At 38.2% G+C, this 22,246-nt stretch overlaps 2 protein-coding genes across 11 annotated transcripts; both read left to right on the forward strand.

The window, feature by feature from the left end:
• Positions 1–1,349: 1,349 nt before the first annotated feature.
• Positions 1,350–17,910, forward strand: tnnt3a (troponin T type 3a (skeletal, fast)). Of its 10 annotated transcripts, XM_028448559.1 has the most exons (16): positions 1,350–1,464; positions 3,255–3,295; positions 4,722–4,735; positions 6,891–6,899; positions 9,319–9,495; positions 11,529–11,546; positions 12,153–12,171; positions 12,306–12,351; positions 13,284–13,400; positions 13,545–13,622; positions 13,707–13,820; positions 13,904–14,016; positions 14,115–14,205; positions 15,613–15,653; positions 17,625–17,703; positions 17,746–17,910. In XM_028448559.1, the coding sequence occupies exons 2-15, from the start codon at positions 3,276–3,278 to the stop codon at positions 17,659–17,661; spliced, it is 894 nt and encodes a 297-aa protein (XP_028304360.1). In that variant the 5' UTR covers positions 1,350–1,464; positions 3,255–3,275; the 3' UTR covers positions 17,662–17,703; positions 17,746–17,910. The 10 variants fall into 10 exon arrangements, with proteins under 10 accessions (XP_028304360.1, XP_028304359.1, XP_028304362.1 ...); XM_028448558.1 differs by having other exon boundaries at positions 17,625–17,910; XM_028448561.1 differs by having other exon boundaries at positions 9,319–9,487; positions 11,527–11,546; positions 17,625–17,910.
• Positions 17,911–19,509: 1,599 nt separating this feature from the next.
• LOC114464963 (E3 ubiquitin-protein ligase TRIM16-like) lies at positions 19,510–21,998 on the forward strand. Its single transcript, XM_028449650.1, has one exon. The coding sequence runs from the start codon at positions 19,614–19,616 to the stop codon at positions 21,279–21,281; it is 1,668 nt and encodes a 555-aa protein (XP_028305451.1). The 5' UTR covers positions 19,510–19,613; the 3' UTR covers positions 21,282–21,998.
• Positions 21,999–22,246: the final 248 nt, after the last annotated feature.

A 22,246-nucleotide genomic window follows, 5' to 3' on the forward strand; every position in this document is an offset into this window, starting at 1 on the left:
TCTGCCATTACTTTACTCAACAGTGTTACGGTCCAAATAACATCCAAATAAACTGATGACTGACTATCGACTGTGAGGCTGGTGTGAGGAACAATAGATGTCAGAAATTTTTTGACACATTTGTAAAAACAATGACAGTTTTTTTTTAGGTGTTTTTGCTAATTATAATACCACTAGCCACTAACAGCAGCCGCTAACACATACAGAAGTTGATTTACAAGAAACGAGTAGCACCAGTAGATTCATTACACTACCTCTGGTTCCTCTAATCACATATTTTACACAACATCCTTTTTTTTTTTTTTTGCTTTGATTTATTTATGTATTAATAACGTGTCAATTCATCCATCAATAATGTGACTTATGCGGTGCTTTTTTTTTTTTGTCCGGGAGTAAAAGTCCACCCCCGTCTATGGGTCCCCTCTGTGTGGTGAGCTTAAAACATGAAGCTCTCATCCTAGTTTCCCCGTAAATATCCAGATACCACACAAACAGAAGATTTAATTCTCAAACCAAATAATGCTGCTTGTCTGGTTTTTTATTTTTCTGTATTTCTGTTTGGGTTTTAAGTCAGCAAAACAAAATAACAACACTGTTTATTTGTCATTTTGATTGAGTTTTACAACGGAATAACCAAATAATGAAGGGTACACAGACTTATTTGGTATATTTCTCTATAATTGTGTGTGTTTTTGTATATTTGTCATGTGTTTTGAGTATTTTTGCTGTTGTTTTGTGTATTTTGCTGTTGTTTTGTGTATTTTCTTGGCCCTGTGATTTTTGGAGAAATTTTGTCTGTTAAGGTGCGCATGTTGCCCATGTCCGCCTCCTGTCTGCTTGGTTGGTGGAGCTAAAGCTGCTAATGATGCTAAAGATTTGCCGACCCCTGACTTAGACAATCAACAAGTTTCTGCACTTTTTACCTTTACTGTCTCTTTCCAGTTAATTGCACTTTTTAAACTAAATCAAGCATGTCTTCTACATTTATCTTTCTACTGAATAGAGTTACAGGAGGAGATGATAGACCTGTTGTAAACCTGAAGGATGATCCTGTCCTGCTTTGACCAACACAGCCTTGTGTTTACCCCTCAGGCCCTCAGAGACACCACCTGCCCTGGCGTTCCACAGACCTTCTCACTCTAATGAAATTTGCTTGCCTAATGCAGCCGCCCCGAAATAGCCTCCCTGAGAGGTGCGGGTACATCGAGGCTGCCTCCTCTTTCTCCAAACTTGAGCCTCCCTCCTTTGCCCTCACTCTTTTCCATCTCCTTATTGAGTGCCAGCAGAGGGAGGGGGGGGAAGCTGTGGGGAACGGCCTAGCCTCCTCCATGATTCCTCCACCAATGAGGAGCCCAAGGAGATCCGGTGTCAGTATAACAGAAGGACATAATCTGCGCGGTAACTTTGCAGAACCTTACAGCCTGTCTTGGCAGCAGGGAGCTCACTTCTTTCGGCTTTTCTGAGGTAAGGGAGGCGAGAATGGTGATGGTGTGAATGGTGGACTGGGGGTCACACATCTCCACAAACTGTGTAAAAATCACTGCCAATGGCTGCATGCTGATTAAAGAATGGATGGACAGCATACAGACGAGATCTAGTAGTGTTATTAAGTGGTCATATTGATCCTAAATAATGCATTCCAAAGAGATGCTTTACATGTTTAACCTTTAAGTGAAGGTTTGAACTGGGATCTTTGGTCCTGGACCAGCAGCTGGACTATGTGATGGTTTATGTGCTGTTTTTGGTTGGGGTCCAGTGATCCAGCTCAGACCCATACCTGAGGGATTTACAGATGGCTTAAAGCCTTGGAAGCAGCTTTCCACCTCAGGACCCAGAGGATGAGACCAATAAGTGACTAATGCTGTCATTGTTCCTGGAATCTTCCATCAGGAGTGTAGTCTTCTACACATGTATGCACATTAAGGCCTGAAAAGCTCCAGGATCAACACTTTAACATCTTGAGCAGAAATCCCAGTTCAAATCTAAGCTTGGGAAAATTCCTTTCCATTGTTGTTGACATGCCAATAAAGCTGTGATTTACAGGGTTTAACAGCAAATCTTTAACAGAACGAGCCATTAGACCTTTAACCTCCTCAGATCAAGTCCACGGCTTATTTTAATTCTCAACTAAAGTGGTCTCAGTCAACAGGGCGAGGGCAGGGACTGCCACATAAGGAAATAAAGAAGGAATGGTGGGTAGTGGTCCAGGAGAAAGCAACCCAATCTTCAACATCCACTGAAACTGGATCCCAGACGCCAGCAGCTGTATGTTGGAAATAGCTGAAGTGTTGAGGCAGACTGCGCTGAAGCAGCTCCTCTGAGGTGGAACCAGATCAAAACTATTAAGTTAACTCACATATGGAGGTCCAACATTAAAAACTGGGCTTTTTATCAGCAGCTGAGGAGCAAACAATAAGATAAATCATCAATAACACTGGTTGCCAATATATTTTGTCCTGTGTACCCCCTTCTTATCTTAAGTAGCCTCGCCATAATTCCATCTAGAACATTGGTTTCTTCAGGCTTAATCTACTAATTCAAAACAATGTGTGGAATTTAAAGTGTAATTTTTAAGGGTTTTTTTTTTTTAAAGACCAATGAAACTTTTATGTGATTACTTCAATAGCAAGTTAATACAGTCTCCTGTATGAAATGTAGCTTATTATCGTCTGCTATTGTCAGAATTGTGATAAAATGACTTCTAAAGCATAAAACAATCATGTTTCAATAAATTACAAGAAAATATTGTATTTCATTGTTAGTTTTTGTTGTGAATTTGTCCAAAAAAGACCTAAAAGCGAAACAAGGAAGATGTCCTGATTATTTTTAAATTAATTGTTTAATAATTCTGAGTTCCCCCCTGCAATGTGCTCCTGTGCCTCTAGGGGTATGCGTACCCCTGTTTGGGAACCGCTGACCTATAAGTCTGCTTTACCATGAGGTAAACAGGTCAGACACTGAGGCTGCATCACATCGCTTCCTTTACATTATTATACTTTAATGATAAAAAAATAAATAAATAAATCAAAATAATAATTTAATTAAATTAAAAAATTAGACTTTGATGCAGTTGAATCATTCACTTGGGGCGGGGGGTGATGAAGATGAGGGGCACTCCCAGTGTAACGCCTGTTCAGGGTGTGGTTGACCACATATTTTAAGACTCCTGCAACTTAATCCTGAGCTATAAATACAAGAGCAGGTCGCTGCGCTCACACCAAACTTTAACTTCCTCTCTCTTCTCTTCATCACAGGTTGCAAAGTCCACTGTCACCATGTCTGACACAGAGGAAGTGTAAGTCCACTCACTATCACTGAGATCTGGCAACAGTTTCATAAACACACAAGCTTTGAACTGAGTTTACTGAGCTGCAATTTACAATTTCTACTTATTTCAGCCACAAAAAAATAAAAAATAAATAAACTCTACATTGTGTTGATTGTAACACCTGGACAGCCAGGGTTGGGGTGACTTGCATTTTTCAGTTACAATTGCGTTTCCAATTATCCATGTTCAATTACAATTCAATTATGATTACTGAGCCTGAAATTAATAACCTAATAAATGTAAACCCTCCTCTTGTGTCAGCATCTCTAATGATAAAAGGTCCTAAATCAGCTGTAAAATACACTAAAAACAAATATCTATCATCTAATTTCTATTTTTTTATCCATTGGTTACCTTTTTAGGCTTCATAATCAATGAAAATATAGGTTTTAATATTTATGGTGTGGGAATCTGAACCTTTTTTGTATCAGTATTCTAGATGTTTTAATGGTAAAGTGTGGAAAAGCTTGATATGAAACATATTTTAATAAATAACTACATACTGTATGTGTACTGTAAATATAACTGTAACATGGTCCCCCAGTAAAACGTTAAATAATTGCCATGGCAATTACAATACAATTTAATCATGATTACAACGCAACAGTTTTTTTAAAAATTACATTACAATCACGCCATCATTGTAATGAATAATCAATTACACAATTACAATTATAATTGCTGTTGACAGCAGCAAAAATGTGTTGTGAAAAAACGTCATAAAATCATGTCAAAGTAAACAACTAATCTGACACCACAACTAAATAAATTGTACAAAATGTCAGCATAAATCAAATTAATAAATAACTAAAAGCATGACAATTTTTTATTGTATGTCTCATTCATTATGAGATATACCATTCCAACAGAAAAAAAGTTTATTTTCAGAATAAAGTAAGTAAATAAACGTATTATTGCAATAAAAGAAGCAACCAAAATAACTTTTTTCAGTTAATTTTGTCATGACAGACAAATTCCCAAATGTTTTAAAACAGATTGAATTGACAAAATGTATATTTTGTTTGTTTGCATGTCCTAATAACATAAAAAAACTAATGTGACACCACAATATAAATAAATTAAAAACATGTCTATATAAATTAATTAAATAAATAAATAAATGAAAGTGTGACAAATTTCTTTTGTACGTCTCATTCATATACCAGATATAGCATTCCTACACAAAAACTTATATATATATATATATATATATATATATATATATATATATATATATATATATATATATATTTAAAAAAAAAAGCAAGTCAATATATGTAATATTGCAATGAAAGAAGCAAAAAGTGATAAATATAATTAGACGAATGAATAATAAATGAGTATATATAGTAGCAGAGTTTAATTCCTCGTGTCTGTTTGTTTTTCTCTGCAGTGATCAGGTTGAGGGTAAGTAACATCTCCTTTCCTTCTTTAAATCCACTTGACTGTGAGATGCAGGTACAGCCGGGAGTTCCATGCTAAAATCTCTCTGTCACCCACTGACCTTTGACCCCTTCTCTGCACTGGACAGTTGATGTGTTCACAGGTTTGGCTTGACTCCTCCAGATTCAACTTGTGCAATAGCGCTTTCTCTTTTAAGCACATGTGCACAGATGTCACCCCCCACACACACACAACCCCCCCCCCCCTCGCTATAGCATGGGTGCAGTAGTCACTATCGCTGTCAACAGTGTTGTAGCAGTGTTGTACAGCCTGTTGTTAAAGAGTCATGCAGCTCTGCATGACCTTCAGCAACTGCAGAGGTCGTCCTGAGCTGAACACAGAACACTGATCAGCCCACGAGGACCAGGACATGTACGCTTAGCATGGATCCCCAGTGTACCCACATTTTGGATTCTATGGCGTTGTGTTAGTGCCACAATTCTGCACCAGCAACAATGTGGACGCCGGGCCTCTACACTCTGCACTGCCCAACGTTACAGATGTGCCACAATTCCTAGCCAATCAGAACCCTGGAATGACAGATTAGCCTCGGAAAGAGACGGGAATGGGATGTGATGGGGTGTACAGGTGTAAATAAATCAGGAGACTGTTAGAGCTGCACATTGTGTGTATATTCACACCTTTAAGTCTAACACAGTCTACACTACATGTCAAACTCAAGACCCGGGGGCCAAATCCGGCCCTTTAGAGCATCCAATGTGGCCCACTCGAGAAAGTAAAAATGAATGGAAAAAAACATGAAACACTTTGTAAATTACCAAATAATTGAGTCGTAGATATCTCAGTCCCTCCAAATACACAAATTAAATGACACTTTTCCCAATGCTCATATCACACAATTGTTGAAAGATTTTTCTTTAAATTATTCCAAAAAATTTCTAAATTAAATAAAAATTGGTCACAAAATAAAGGAAATTTAAGTGAAGGGAGTGATATCTGTCACTTTTTGCTTGGATCGTGAATAAATGACATTTTTAATGTTAACCTGTTAAAAAAAATTGAAAAATTCTTACAAAATATTTAAATTTTCCTCAAATTATTACGCAACATTTTTCTTAAATAAACAGAAATTAGTTGGGATAGATATCTATGTATTGTTTGAAAACTAAAACCCAATCCAAAGAAAAAGTTATCTAAAATAATATTTTATTACATTATATATATTATATTATTTTAGATATATATATATATCTATATATATATATATATATATAAAATAATATAATATATATATATATATATATATATATATATATATATATATTTTAACACTAACTATTATTTGAATATACAACAAAAAAGAAAATACTCCAAATAAAAAAATTTAAAAAAAGATGTGAACAAGTAAAATTAAAACATCCAGTCATTCCTTCATTTGCCGACTCAGCAATTAACCACAAACTGAAGCCAGGCGTTCTGAACCGAGTTGGGTCAATTACAATCTAAATCATGTGATAATTAATTACAGTTTTTATGTAATTATAATTGTAATTGTAATTTTAAAGAATCTTCGAGTTCAGATTATTGACTTTGTAATTCAATTACAATTTAAACACAAACCTAGGAAACAATGTTACATTTCTATGGCGTACACATAAGAGATGCTAACAGAAAGCTAACACAAGAGGAAGGTTACGTTTTTTTGGTTATTTAATAAAGGCTCAGTAATTGTGATTAACTGAAATTCAACTTTATTATTTGAGAATGTAATTGTAATTTACTTTCAGGGGAAAATAATAATTGTATTTTTATTTGTAAATGGAAAAAAATGTAATTTAGTTGTAGTTGAACATGGATAAATGAAGATGTAATTGTAATGTAAATATATAATTGACCCCAACCCTGGTTCTGAGTGTAACCATGTTAAAATGTCACGTCCTTTAAGGTCAGTGATTGTGGTGCATTAGTAACGGTGCAGTGTGGATCATGAGCCGCAGACACGTTAGCGTGAGCATGCGTAAAGGTTTCCAGAGATGATCCAAAGCGAGCGTGCAGACTTATGGCACGCCATATGATTCACGTGCTGTCAAAATGGGTACAAACGGGATCTCTTGATAATGATGTTTTGCTCCTTTTCCTTTCTCGGGTGGACGTGAAGAATACGATGGTAAGACCCAGCCGGCAGATTTAGCCTCACTAATGTTTTCAATCATCGTTCTTCCTTCACGTGGACTTTCTGTGGCATGCAGGTCCACACTAATGCTAATCATCAGAGGCAGTGACGTGCGGTCAGGTCTGCTGCTGCTGAGGCTGAGACGTCCTCAGCATCAGAGAGAAAACATTTATTACCACTGCGCATAGACTCACCATCGCCCCCTACATGAGGCAAGAGTACTGCCTGCTTGACTTTGAGCCTTTTTCAGCAACAATAAACACATCACATATGTGTGCATATATAATTAGACACATCATCAAGGTCAGAGGTTCTCAACTTGTGGATCAGGACCCAAAGTTAAGATTTTGTTCAAGTATTTAGTGCAGTGGTTCCCAGCCTTTTTGAAGTACAGTCCACAGTTTGGGGCGGAGCTCATTGCGGCATACTATTGTGCTGTGTGATTCTTATACAGTTAAAAATAATAAACCTCAAAATAAATAATTGTGCCATATAAATTATTTTATGTGACATAATTCTATAGGCATACAAAATAGAAATGGGTTAGGTTTAAGGCTAGAGTAAGACTGAACGCGATTGGTTTATTGAAAGTTTTATATATATTTTATATATATATATATATATATATATATATATAATGTTTGTTACAAACAGTAGATCCCAAAGTGACAATATGCCAAATATCTTAACACTCCATTATATTTGAACTACAATTTTATTTGAGGAAGATAAAGTATAAAATACAGTTGTTTGACTTTGTGTGTGATTTTTTTATTTGATATAAAATAATAATTATTTAAGCTTTTCAGGCTTTCTTCCTCTTTTAATAGTGCAAAAATAGATGAATAAAAATAAACAAGTAAATACAATTTTTTTTAAAACTCATTTTAATCAGTCGGTTTTTTTTTTATTACTAGACATTTCAGGCGACCCCATTCTATTTCCAGGCGACCCCACACAGGGTCACGACCCCAAGGTTGAAAAATCCTGATTTAGTGGATCCTACACTCCCCTCGCATTAAAAGCTGAAAACTATATTTATATGCTTCTTATTTTGTGTTTTCATTGCAGGTTTGGTTCAATTTATTTGGAATTTACAATTAAAAAAAGCAAATTTTTGTTAAATATTGCTTTTTTTGTCATTGATTGGATAAAAAGAGTGTTAACTGTAGCCATATAGTTGTGATATTCTGTGTTTTCTTGGCTCCATATTTTCATTTACTGGCATTGAAGTTGAAGTTTAGGTTATAGAAAGTTAGGACGTGTATTACAAGTGTTTAAAAACGTGTTGTGTGAAATACAGAGAACATATTTAATAGACTGAACATGCAAAAATGCAGCTATTTTTACTGTAAGAGTGATAAGTCACTACCTCACTGTCCTGGCCTGACCGCACGTCTCTGAATTATCGAGAAGAAAAAGGTTTCCTTTACGACTCGAGCAGAATCTGTCACATTGTGTTTTCTGCCTTGATTTTACAGTCCGAGTATTGATCCTCAGCCTCAGTCCATCAATCACTGATTGATTCTTCTCCTCTCCTAACTGCTTGCTCTTTCACTCGCTTTAGCGCCATCCAGTGGCAGTTCCTGGAACTGTTCCTCCATCACACCTCCTTATATCTTCCTCCTTAATCCATACACTCACTTCAAACCAGGGTTGGAGGTCAATTACAATTGCAATCGCGTAATTGATAATTCATTACAATTATGGCGTAATTAGTATTGAATTGCAATTTAAAAAACATGTTGCTGTCATAATCGTATCTAATTTGTAATTGAGTTCAGACAATTGACTTTGTAACTGGAATTGCCATGAAAATTCTATAAAAGATGTTAAAAAATATTAAAATATGTTTCATATCAAGCTTTCACACATTATACCAATTTCAAAATATAAATCTAGGGGTATAAAGGCTCAGACGCCCACACCAAAAATATTAAAACCTATATTTTCATTGATTATGAAGCCTAACAAGGAAACCAATAGATAGGAGAAAAATTAGATGATAGATATTTGTTTTTAGTGTATTTTACAGCTGATTTATGACCCATTATCATAAGAGATGCTAACAGAAAGCTAACACAAGATGCCGGTTAACTTTTATTAGGTTATTTATTTCATGCTCAATAATTGTGATTAATTGAACTTTCATAATTGAGAACGTAATTGTAATTGACTTTTTGAGGACCAAAAATAACTGGAATCTAATTGTAATTGGAGAAAAAAATGCTGGCAACTGTAATCATAATTGACTTGTGAATGAACACGTGTATTTGTAATTGAAAAATGTAATTGACCCCAACCCTGCTTCAAACCATCCTCTTCCTCCCCGAGTTTTCCTTCTTCTCTTCTTCTGCTTCCATTAACTCTCTCACGCCCTTCCTCTCCCCTGGTGACTCACTGCATGTTGTAGAGGTAGAAGAGGAGGTAGTAGAGGAGGTAGAAGTGGCCCCTGAGGCAGCCCCTGAGCCAGAACCAGAACCAGAGCCAGAACCAGAACCAGAGCCAGTGGTAGAACCAGAACCAGAACCAGAACCAGAACCAGAACCTGAGCCAGAGCCAGTGGCTGAGGCTGAGGCTGAGGCTGAAGGTATGTGGCATGAAACCTGAAACAGGGGGGAAGGGAAGGGGACTTCTATCATCCTTTCCCAAGGCTTAAGGAACGCTTCCATCAGCAGCAGCAAAGCTCCACACCATGTCTGCTCATGCTAATGCTAATGCTACCTGCCTTTCCCCTTCAGACATAGTAAACTACACATTATACATGCACCCATGATGAGCAGATCAAGAATAGGGGGAATATAGCCACATATTTCCTGGTAGCAGCAGCTCCAAGAGGCTGACATTTGAGCTCCAAACATAAATATCCACCATTAAACACAGAGAGACCCTCAGAAATACTATTCAAAGGTGCACTGGGAACTGTTATATTGATAAAGTTAGTATAGTACTTCTCTTTTTCCTTTCCTTCAATAAAACCAAGAGAAATGCCATCAATATATATGACTAAAACCAATATTCTCATATTCTCGTAGTCAGACTTAACATTTTGGGTTTCTTTTTGCCCAAAATGGCAATATTAAAAGTGTTACCACTAAAACTATGTCACAGCATTAAATAGATAAATAAATAAGGAGAAAATACGTTCATATTTTCATTTCACAGTGCAGAGTACAAGATGAATGATATCCTGCTTTACTATTCAAACCAAACATATACTTTTGTACCTGTATATGTCCAACATGTACTCTTATTATCATTATTAACATATATCATTCTTGATGACAGCATAATGCTCCAAACATCTGTGTATTCATTCACATGCTTTTGTTGTGTTTAATATATAAATCTTATCTTCATTCAAATGAGAAATGTAATTCAAATAAAAGTAATTCCACATTATTTATGTTCTGAAACTTGACATATTTGACTATATTTAAAGGTTTTGTTAAAATTACACTGGTGACCAAATGCCTGTAAAACCCCTTTCAAAAAACTAAAACATCCAAAAGCATGTGAATCGATGTCTAAACTCGTTCCTGGAGGACCACAGTCCTGCAGGTCACACACATTGTGACTAAAGGCTCATCAGATTCAGCTTTGCAGGAGCAGGGAGACATCAAAAACCTGCAGGACTGCATCCCTCCAGGACCAAGTGTGGGTTACATATAGGAGTTCATTTGTTTCATTAAAATCTGGTTTTTTAGTAACGTTGTAACGTCCTGTTAGCCTTTACCATGTGTTTTAATCTTATAGAGGTAGAGTTGGGTCTTTATTATTCAATCACAAACAAACTTTCCAATAAAGAAAATTACTTTAATCAAAAATAAATATTTTTAATCGAAGGAAAAAAGTGTTCAAATGCAATAAAAGTAATTGAGACCCAAATAATTGCATTTGAAAAAAAATTTTCTTTGAATGAAAATGTTTTTGTTTTTTTTTTAAAAAAAGGTTGTTTTTGAATTAAGTCATCGTTTGCATTTGGGGCCATATTAAGGGTAGTACGTTTATGTGTTATTCAATCAAAAAACCTTTTCAATCAAAAATAAATATGTTCAATCAAAGGGAAAAAAAAATTGTTCAAATGCTAAAAAATATTTGAGACCCAAATAATTGCATTTGGACACTTTTTTTTTCTGTGATTGAAAATGTTTTTGTTTTTTATTGTAAAGTAATTGTTTTTGTATTTTGGCCATATTATGGATAGTACATGTCTTTATTATTCAATCAAAAAAATAAAAGATTTTAAATCAAAGGAAAAAAATGTTCAAATGCAATTATTTGGGTCTCAAATATTTTTTTTGCATTGAACACTTTTTTTCTGTTTGATTGAAAATATTTTTTTTTAATTGAAGTAATCATTTTGATTGAATATTAAAGACACAAATCTACCTCCATATAATCTCCAGCGTTTTCACGACTGCTGCTGTAATGCTTAAATAGACCCTTTAGTTTTTACAACAGGAATCATTCCTATTGCTGACGTTTCTCTACAGACCTTGTGCAGCTCCACAGCCTGTCTGCCTTAGCTCCTGCACTGTGTTCAGCTGTGATAGATGTCCAGTGCTCCAGCTAACACTCCTGTTTATTCTGCTTTGTGTTTTCGATGCTTGCTGCATGCAGACGCCGCAGAAGAGGAAGGTATGTTGATTTCTCTAAAGAACCAAAAAGATGTTCTCGTCAGTCTGTTATTCTGGTTTTGGAAGGAGCTTTTTTTTTTGCAGTTGTTTACGTCTTACTGTCATTTTCAGACCTAATGTAGTAAAAATAATCCATGAGCTCTGTCCAATTGGTACACCATTCAAACTGCCCACTGGAGCTGTGTTTAGGGGGAAACAAAGGCAAAGGGCTGCTAGTGGAGACGAAGGGTGATAGAATATTAAACGCTAACACGTGTGCTACCTCGCAGCGACTCCCATCGTTACACCTTTGCTATGCTGCATGGCATGGAGCCGCCAGAATCTGGGTTCAAAGGAGAAGACATGGAAACATGGCATTGTCTTGCTTGTGTAAGAAAATTTTGGGGGTCAAGCCAAAAAAACATACGACAAGAGGAAAAGCCACATTTGGTTGGAAAACAATGAAACAAAATCAAATGAGAAGCTTTTGTTATGTTTGATTTTTTTTTAAATACTAACGAGAATTCTCTGAGGACTTTGTTCTCTAATCTGTAATACAGTGTGATCCATGGTGTGTTTCTAACTCCATCACATGTACTTTCCCCCTCTTTGTGTCTTAATTTCACAGAGGAGAAGCCAAAGTTCAAGTAAGTCTCTTTCCGTGTTAGTCTGACTTCCAGTGATGTATGTAGGCCTACATATTGTTAGTGTTGGCATGTATAAAAACCATTAAATACTGAATCAGGGTGTGAACACTGAACATTCCGATGCTCTCCCACAGGCCCACCGCTCCAAAGATCCCTGATGGTGAGAAGGTGGACTTTGATGTAAGTGTTGGCTCTGATTATAATAAACCAGAAGCTTCTCATACACAAATATACCACTTATAATCATGATATTTCCACCAATTTTAATTATCGTTCCATTGGAAATTACATTTTTTTTAAGCATTTGGAACCAGGGTTGGGGTAAATTACATTTTTCAGTTACAATTACGTTTTCAATTATAAATGTTTGAACACAGTTCAATTACGATTACAGTGACCAGCATTTTCTCCAATTACAATGAAATTTCAACTATTATTATTAATAACAAATTATTTTACCATTGCCAATGTAGAGCCCAAAGTGACTCATAGTAATGATTCTTTATCTACTGCATGGTGACAACAACCTATAATCTTAGATATTAATGGAAGTTTATTGCTCATAACTTGTTGTTGTTGTATGCTAATTTGGTCCTGTAGAATCAGTGCATGTCTTCAACTTTAAGTGAATCTAATGCAAAGATTGGTGACTTTTCTCGCAGTGGGAGTGGCAAAAATGTTGGGCAACATTATCAACATAATGACCAAATTCAGCATTAAAATAGGAAAAATAAATGAGATTTTGTCTGTATTTCAATTGTCTCGTGTTTTTTCATTTTGTAAAATTCTCTCTCATTGTATGTGTTTTTGTTGTCGTTTTGTATATTTTTTTGATATTTTTGCTGTCTTTATAGTTTTTTGCTATCCCTTTGTGTATTTCTTTATATTTTTGTATGTTTTTAGAAGTCAATTTGTGTGTTTTTCTGTAATTGTATATGTTTTTGGACTGATTTTTGTATATTTTGGTAATCGTTTCGTAAATAATCCTGTTCTTTTTGTGTTTTTCTGGTCTATTTGTATGTTTGGGGAGATTCTTTTGAATATTTTTGCTGTTATGTGTATTTCTGTCGCACAAGGTTGAGTGCTTTGTCTTTGTATCTCAATGCTCGCAGGATATCCAGAAAAAACGTCAGAACAAGGACCTGATTGAGCTGCAGGGTCTCATCGATGCTCACTTTGAGTGCAGGAAGAAGGAGGAGGAGGAGCTGATCGCCCTCAAGGAGAGAATCGTGAGTGTTCGCATTCTTAGCACATTGTCAAGTTATATCGTGAGGAAACCAGACTTAAATACAACAATAAATCCATGCATGACAATAAATAAGAGATACTGTTGCGTGTGGAACTAAAGAATGTGTCTTTATGCGATGCTGCAGGAGAAGCGTCGTGCTGAGAGAGCCGAGCAGCAGAGGGTCCGTGCTGAGAAGGAGAAGGAGCGCCAGGCCAGACGTGAGGTCAGCTGACCTCTCAACATTTTAGGCCTTTTCTCACAAAATGATCAATATGTCTCACTTGAAGTTTGTTTTGTCCAAACACAGGAGGAGAGGCGGCAGAGGGAGGAGTCAGACATCAAGAAGAAGGCAGATGAGGATGCGAAGAAGAAGTCAGCTTTGACCAGCATGGGCTCAACCTACAGCAGCCACTTGCAGAGAGTAAGTGCACGCACACGCACACACACACATGCAGCTCATAGCAGTCACATGATCAGCTGATCACACATCTCTGCACCTCACAGGCCGACCAGAAGAGAGGAGGCAAGAAGGAAACTGAGAGAGAGAAGAAGAAGAAGATCCTGGCCGCAAGACGCAAGCAACTGAACATTGACCATCTGAATGAAGATAAGCTGAAGTACGTTCTCTGTTCTCACTGTATAAACACAGACTCCAGTGTGTAGAGTAGATGTTGTGAACCATGTGTTGAGAAGCATTCCTTTGTTCTACCTGCAGGGATAAGATCAAGGAGCTGCATGACTGGATGACCCAGTTGGAGTCTGAGAAGTTCGACCACATGGAGAGACTGAAGAGGCAGAAGTACGAGGTGAGGAAATCATCACGTGGGGAAATCATTCCCTAACCAATCAGACCCAGGTTTGCAACATTCAAATGTTCTGCTAAAGCAGCAGCAGAAGATGTGAAGACGAGAAGAGCAGCGTGGATCCAGTGCTGCCTCTTTCTCATATAGTGGTTTCATTCTGTTAGTTCATTAAGAGTGATGCACCAAAATTCTGGCCACAGAAAATTTTCGAAACACTTTTCTCACCGAAACAAGGCGACCAAAACAGGATGTTGTGATGATGTGAGCAAACACCGCAGTCAGCACACATGCTTGTCTGGAAATGGGTCAACTTGTCCGCAGACTCACAGAGCAAGAGCCCTAAAGTGTTTTCTAAGCAATGGTTGAGAAGGAGCACGAAAGTGTGATTTATGTTGTAGTTGCATTAGTTTGGTCCGTGTATCACTCATTGTGAAGCACACTGTTTATATTGGACGGTTATTATGGGGTACAAAGTGGAGGATGCACACAGTAAAGCAGGGGTGGCCAACTCCAGTCCTCGTGAGCCGGATCCCTGAGACTTTTAGATGTGTCCCTGCTCCAACACACCTGGTTGAAACCAATGTGTTGTCATCAAGCTCTGCTGAAGCAATGATAACGAGCCATTCATTTCATTCAGGTGTGTCGGAGCAGGGACACATCGAAAAGTCTCAGGAATCCGGCTCTCGAGGACTGGAGTTGGCCACCCCTGCAGAAGAGCTTTAAACGGGCCGAAAAAAGAAGATACGGCCCGAACCTGTCCGACCTGAATAAAGTCGATGTCTCTTTAAACCCGAACACGTTTCGGTGCGTGCATGTATAATGATCTGTTGTGAGTTATAAACATGACGAGCAGCTTCATGTGCTGCTACACGCTACTTCTGGTTGAAGCATCACTATTTATATTGGATGGTGATTAAAAAGGTACAAAGCGGAGGATGCACACAGAGAGCATCGGGGGCAGCTTAGTGGAAGCAGGGGTCCTCAGGTAAAGACAGGAGTATGCGAGCAAATCGCCTGTATTAAATAGATGGTGTGGCTGATTTATTTGTTTCTCGATTATGCAGATTAAAAAGAGAGTTAAAACAACTCGTGCAGGCCTGGAAGTCCCTTTTGTGTCCAAAGGTGCAACAATTATTCTGACGGTACCAAATAAAAAAAGAAAAAACAACAGAAAATCCCTCCGTAGGGGAGAAAACCCTGGTACACTGGTGAGAACCCTAGTATTAATAATTTGCATAATAATTTTATTCGGTGATACGGTTTTCTCATTTTCGGTTTCAGCCAAGAATTTTCATTTCGGTGCATCTCTATTAATTACCATTAAAGTCAAGGCCCAAAGCCACAAGCTGAGATGCTGACACACATCAGGCTGGTTTCTGCTCCATGTCCTCACTGTTTGATTCCCTCCAGGTTACAACCCTGCGTAAGAGAGTGGAGGAACTTAGTAAATTGTAAGTAGTAGTGATGTTGGCTTCAGGCTCGCTGCATGTAAGCATGGCAGACGTTAGGAGAACAAAGGCACCACCAGGAGGGCCAACACTCTGAAAACAGGAAAACAAATGCAGGGAGTTTAAGACCGTGGCATCGCTTCACACTGGAGCCTCATCATGGTAGTTCTTAGTCTCAGTGAAGTGTGAGTCCAAAGGGTAAGTATAGGGACCAAGATCTCATCCATCCACCACCAGCCAGGTTTAGAACCGTCAACCCTCCGATTGTCGGTCGGTGGAGCCGCAAACAGAAGCAGGAGGTAAAGTGTGTGTTAAAGCTGCTGCTGTGTCGTGTGTTTTTAGGTCCAAATGTTCAGGAATCGCATCGATGAGTTGCAGAAGCAGTAAGTGATGTCAGGTTGTCCCACTGAATGATCCTGTTCACGCCCTTCCCTGTCTGTGAAATAACATCAGGGCACCGCGATGCTCTCAGATCCCTTTGCACAACTTTATCAGCAGGTGGACTGTCTCTGAAAAGTCTGGATGCACTAATTCTACCTCGCTAACATGAAAAGTTAGCTCAAATCTGATCAGAAATATTGGAATAATCAGTCAAAGAAATGCAAAAAAAACCCCTTAATATAATGTATCCACTTTATCGTGTGTCCTACCTGTTTTGTTAAAGTGGTTATAATCAATGATTGTCAGTTTTAGGTGCATTATGCATTTAACATCATCTGTCAGCCTAGAATGGGATATTACTGTTGATGTTTACTAGGGATGCAACAATACAGTTATCCTACAGTTGTTTACATGGTAGGTTACTCTCTCTAATTTACATACTAAGAATTTAAGTTAAGGAAAGCCATATTTTAGAAATACGGAGAAAATAAGAAATCAAGTATTAAATCTTTGTGAACATGAAGATAAAATCATGCAAAACAAATTCCCAGATTGTAGATGTTGTCACAGCAGTGAAGTGGGTTTGATATTTAGCTGAAAACGCTCAATAGCTTCTACATTTTTGGCCCAAATTGGTTCATTTTTATTTTTCTAAATATCCGTTCCCACTGCCTGTTTGTAGCACAACTCTACAAACTGGATTTTAAAACTTTGAAGAGTAAATAAACCCCAAAATCAGTTCTGCTGAATACAAATGTATCAGTGTATAACGTAGTGATGTTGATTGATTCTGGTCCAACTCTCAACATTTTAGTCAAATTATTTCAATTTGTCATATTTTGATGTAAAACGACAAAGTGACTGCCCTCTATGGGTTGAAACCAAGCTATTACAATTGATTTTTGCTATTGGCTGAGAACAAGATCATGTGATGTTTTGGGACCATCTTGCCTCACAAACGAGCACTATTAGCCCCGCCCCTTTTATCAAAAAGTACCACCTGTGGGCTCTACAATCTGTGGTGAGTGTTTGGACAGAGAGAAGAGTGAATAGAGAGCTATAATGAGTGTTGAGCAGCTAGTTAGAATAGCACAGATTGTTGATTAAAGATTTTATAGCATAGACTGGACGTGTCTTAACTGCTTCAAGAGCCCCGCCTGTAATTAGGCATTTTTTGAAATTTCACTCCTAGTGGCAGGTCAGGAGAAAACAGGGGTTTACTTACACTTTAATGATTTTTAAATGAATATGTTGTCTCTCTAAAGTCCCATTAACTTATCGTGGCCCTTTTCTAATGTCCCCGTTGTAACGAAACAAATGATAATTTACAGTCATTTGAATTCCTCTGTGTCCTGAATTTACCATTGTTGGATAATCAGTGTCATCCAATGTGAGGCGATGCCTGGTTGTTGGTTTTCTTTATATGAAATCTCACTGACCCTCTGAGCTGCAGCAGGGACAGGTACGCACTGCATGGCGTGTGCTTTTAATCCTGTTTGTCAGTCAGCCTCGTGCACATCCATCCTCTACTGTTAGTGATCCAACAATTTCCCTCACCTGTGTGCATCGCTCTGTTCGCTTTTTACATTACAGCAGCAAGAAAGGAGCCGCCGCCCGCCGCAGAAAGTAAACGACCTCAGAGCCGCCGCCGCTGCCATTGTCTCACACGCACGCACGGCTGATGAAACAAGGCGCCCAGTGGCGAAGGTCGTAGCTCAGAAGGAGCGAGTAACGCTGAGGGTCACCACGCGCTCACCCAGTCATGCCCTGAAACATGCACCCAGCAGCCTTTAGCTGCTCTTTAATGTCATCCTGCTTCCTCGCCCTCCACTGTTTGGTTCTCAGTATTTTTGTAAATAAAGTGTGACTCTTCAAGCCACATCTGTACAGCTGTTGTTATTATTCTGCAGTGAACAAAGGCCAGTCTTTGGAAAAGTCATTTCTTTAGCTTTTAGTTGCACTCCTGCAGGGTAGTAGTTTGGCTGTATATAAAAATAAAAAAATTAATAGATTCATAAATAATAAATAGAAATAACTTCAAACTGAAATGACAAAAAACAAATCTGTCAAATAAGTTAGTATACACTTTTACCATTGTGTTACAAATTGCTGTACTATAAGATATCTTGCTTTTACTGATCACTACGTAGCATAATGTGTCCATCTAGTTTAAAAGTAGGGGCTTAAACACTGAACTATTGAGCATGATTTATAGTTTACGCCTATTTTGCTAGTGAGCGTGTCAGCCATCACTAACTAAATGTACATTTACTGTATTTACTAGTGAGGGATATTTAGGGACATTGTTTACACACTACACCTAGCTTCACATAAAGCAAGTCATGTAACTAACTGCGACACATCCGTCCCAGACACACTGATCACTGATACAGGTTAAGTGGGTGGGGGGCCCGACGGAAGAGGAGGGGCTAAGGAAATAAAGCCAGGGAAAAGACAAAGCTCGGTCTCTTCTTCTGGATCCCCGCGTGGTGAAAACACTCCCCTGGTGAAGCCCATGTGGTCAAAGGACAGCAGTTTAGTGAAGCAGGACAAGGAGCAACAGCGTTTCTGACCGTCAAAGTAGTTAAAACCGTCAACCTAAGCCAGGGGTCTTCAACCTTTACTGTCAAAAGAGCCATTTTGCCTCATCTCACCTGGATTAAAGTCCTTCCAGAGCTGAAAAAAAATATCATTTTAATGAAGACAACATAGTGTATAAAATTCTATAGTTAAAATTATATCAAATAATTTTTAGATAATGTATTTGAAGGGCTACAAAAAACAACTTGAATTTGATAACACACAATGGCAGCCAACACATGGTAATTGCTGATTTCTTGTCACATATCAATCATGCATATTTAGCTGGCATGTTGACACAATTAAAATGTATATTTACTTCCAGAATAAAGTTAGTTGATTTAGTTGTCTTACCAGAGATTTAAAACTTTAGGGTTAACCACAGGTGCATGGAAAGTTAATGGTCTGTAGATGTTTTAGGAGGTGAAGTAGGAAGGTGGCAGAGTTATTGCACAACGTGATTTGTTTTTAGGTTTACAATTCGTTATATTGTGATTTTATTTGGTTTGAAAATCAAATCATTACCACCCTCTGTAAGAAAATAATTATTTATTTCAATATTTTTTAAAGCTTTAGGTAGCCACTGCAAAAGACTCAAAGAGCCACATGAGGCTCCAGAGCCGCAGGTTACAAACCTCTGACCTAAACAGTCAAAGTTGTCAACATCTTCAGCGCCATGGTCACTTACATCATCATCGCTGTTAATGAAGTCATTGCCATCATGAACATCACTGTGGTCATTACGTAAGGATTTATTTTTTTTGGGACATTAAGACAGAGCTATAAATATAAGGACACTTTGATTTTGGAACTTTTATTTTTGTTTCCTATTTTTTTTTTGGGGGGGGGGGGTCTGTTTAGAACAGACGAGTCAGAAAACTTCATGTCCTGCCTCTGTATTACTACATTTCCCAGAATGCACTACTCTTTCACTGCAGTCTCAGGTTTTCTTATGGGTGTGACTGGTTTTCAGAAAGTGAAAGTTACTCTGAGGCTGGTGAAATGGCGCAGCAAGCTGAGCTACAGACGGAGACTTTGTCCTGTTCCATTTGTCTGGACCTCCTGAAGGAGCCCGTGACCGTTCCCTGTGGACACAGTTACTGCAGGACGTGTATCAGCAGTTTCTGGGATGGAGAGAAGGAGAAGAAGAACAACTACAGTTGTCCTCAGTGTAGGATGAAGTTCACAGAGAGGCCTGATCTGGTGAAAAGCATCATATTAGCAGAGTTGGTGGAGGAAAAGAAGAAGAACAGACGTCAAAATGATCCTGATGATCAAAGATTTTCTGCAGCTGAAGACGTGGCCTGTGATGTTTGCACTGAGAGGAAACTGAAAGCCTCCAAGTCCTGTTTGGTCTGTGTGGCCTCTTATTGTGAAAAACACCTTCAGCAACATAATGATGTTACATTAAAAAGACACAAGCTGGTGGATCCGTCCAAGAAGCTCCAGGAGAAGATCTGCTCTCGTCATGATGAGGTGATGCATATGTTCTGCCGCACTGATCAGCAGTTTATCTGTGTTTTCTGCTTCATGGAGGAACATAAAGACCACGACACGGTTTCAGCTGCAGCAGAAAAGACTGAGAAACACAAAGAACTGCAGGAGAGTCAAGCTAACATCCACGAGAACATCCAGGACAGAGAGAATGCTTTGGAGCTGCTTAAAGAGCAGGAGAAGACCATCAACCTCTCTGCTGATCAGACAGTGGAGCACAGCGAGCAGATGTTCACTGAGCTGATCCGTCTCCTCCACCAAAGAAGCTCTGAGCTAGAGAAGGAGGTCCGATCCAAGCAGCAGACTGAAGTGAGTGCAGTCCGTGTGCTTCAGGAGAAGCTGGAGCAGGAGATCAGTGAGCTGAAGAAGAGAGACACTGAGCTGCAGCAGCTCTCCCACACTGAGGATCACATCCAGTTTGTCCTCAGCTACAGCTCCCTGTCAGCGCTCAGTGTGTCTACACACTCCTCCATCATCCTCACAGGTTCTGAGAGCTGCTTTGAGGAGGTGACAGCAGCTGTGTCAGAGCTCAAAGAACATCTCCACAAAGTCCTGATGGAGGACTGGACCAAAGTCTGTCACACTGTGGAGAGAGTGGATGATTTACTACCAGAGCCGAGGAGCAGAGCTGGATTCTTAAAGTATTCACAGGAAATCACTCTGGATCCAAACACAGCTCACAGACGACTCAGATTATCAGAAGGAAACAGAAAAGTAACACAAATGGAAGAAGATCAGGATCAACCTGATCATCCAGAGAGGTTCACTAAGTATGATCAGGTCCTGAGCAGAGAGAGTCTGACTGGTCGTTGTTACTGGGAGGTGGAGGTGAGAGGAGGAGAAATTGATGTATCGGTTGCATACAAGAGTATCAGCAGAACAGGGAGTGTGGATGGATGTGGATTTGGATATAACGACAAATCATGGTCATTAATCTGTTCTCCAGACAGTTACAAATTTAGTCACAACAACATCACCACTTCAGTGTCAGGTCCTCAGTCCTCCAGAATAGGAGTGTACGTGGATCACACAGCAGGTATTCTGTCCTTCTACAGCGTCTCTGAAACTATGACTCTCCTCCACAGAGTCATCACCACCTTCACTGAGCCGCTACACGCTGGAGTTTGGATTTATTATGATGTTGGAGATAGTGCTGAGATCTGTAATCTTAGATAAGGGTGATAGATCACCTTTATTGTCACATATGTAGAGCAACATATGGGCTGCCACGGTGTTACACCCATGGAGCAGTTAGGGTTAAGGGACTTGCTGTTGAAAAACTAATCTGATCAGATTTTGAATAATGGATTGGACCAAATATTGAAAATGGGTTTTTGAAAACATCACTTAATCCAATCTTGGTTTTAATCCGAATCAGTTTGTGTTTTAAAATGTTTTCACTAGGATTTTGATAACTATTATCCAAAAAAATCAGGATTATTCTGATCCCAGCAGTGTGTTGGATCCAGGATGGATTTCAGGAAGAAAAATGTGATTTAAAATAATCATGCAGTAGAAGAAGAAAAACGCTGAATGTGGTTTGGAAAAAAAATTTTAAAATTGTGTTTTAAGGTTGAAATTTGAAGTTTGAATATGAGGCATATGGAATCTATATTTGCTTTATTTTCTTTCCTTTTTATGGGGCAGATATGGTTTGGCTGGTCAAAAGACATTAAATTATTAAAGGTATTTCTATTTTCTCCTTTCCTTCAAATAATTACGGTTTGACTAATCCCATGCTAGCTATTCTACCAAACACCTAGTAGCCATCAGTGTGATATACTGTTTCATTCTCTTTCATCTGTTTGATATCAAATCAGCTTTTAATTGTTTGAAGTGTTCAATGCTTATCTAATTATTAATCCTGTAAAATCAATAAATTTCTAATAATCACTTGTTGTCGTGCTTTGACACTTTTCACAGCTGACGTGTTCACCTGTACATACCTGAGCAGAGTCACATGACTGCTTCCTCTCAAGACGCTTAAAACAAAGTAGATTCAACATAAGATTTAAAATCAATCAAACTTGGGTTTTGACGAAAACATGTGGAGGTGAGTTTATTAAATAACAATGGTAATAATAGGATTGATCAAATTAGTCTTTTTTGCAGGAGTTTCATCATTTAAAAAATCTAAAATA

Source organism: Gouania willdenowi, chromosome 6 (genome assembly GCF_900634775.1).
Source record: "Gouania willdenowi chromosome 6, fGouWil2.1, whole genome shotgun sequence".
Lineage (NCBI taxonomy): Eukaryota > Metazoa > Chordata > Actinopteri > Blenniiformes > Gobiesocidae > Gouania > Gouania willdenowi.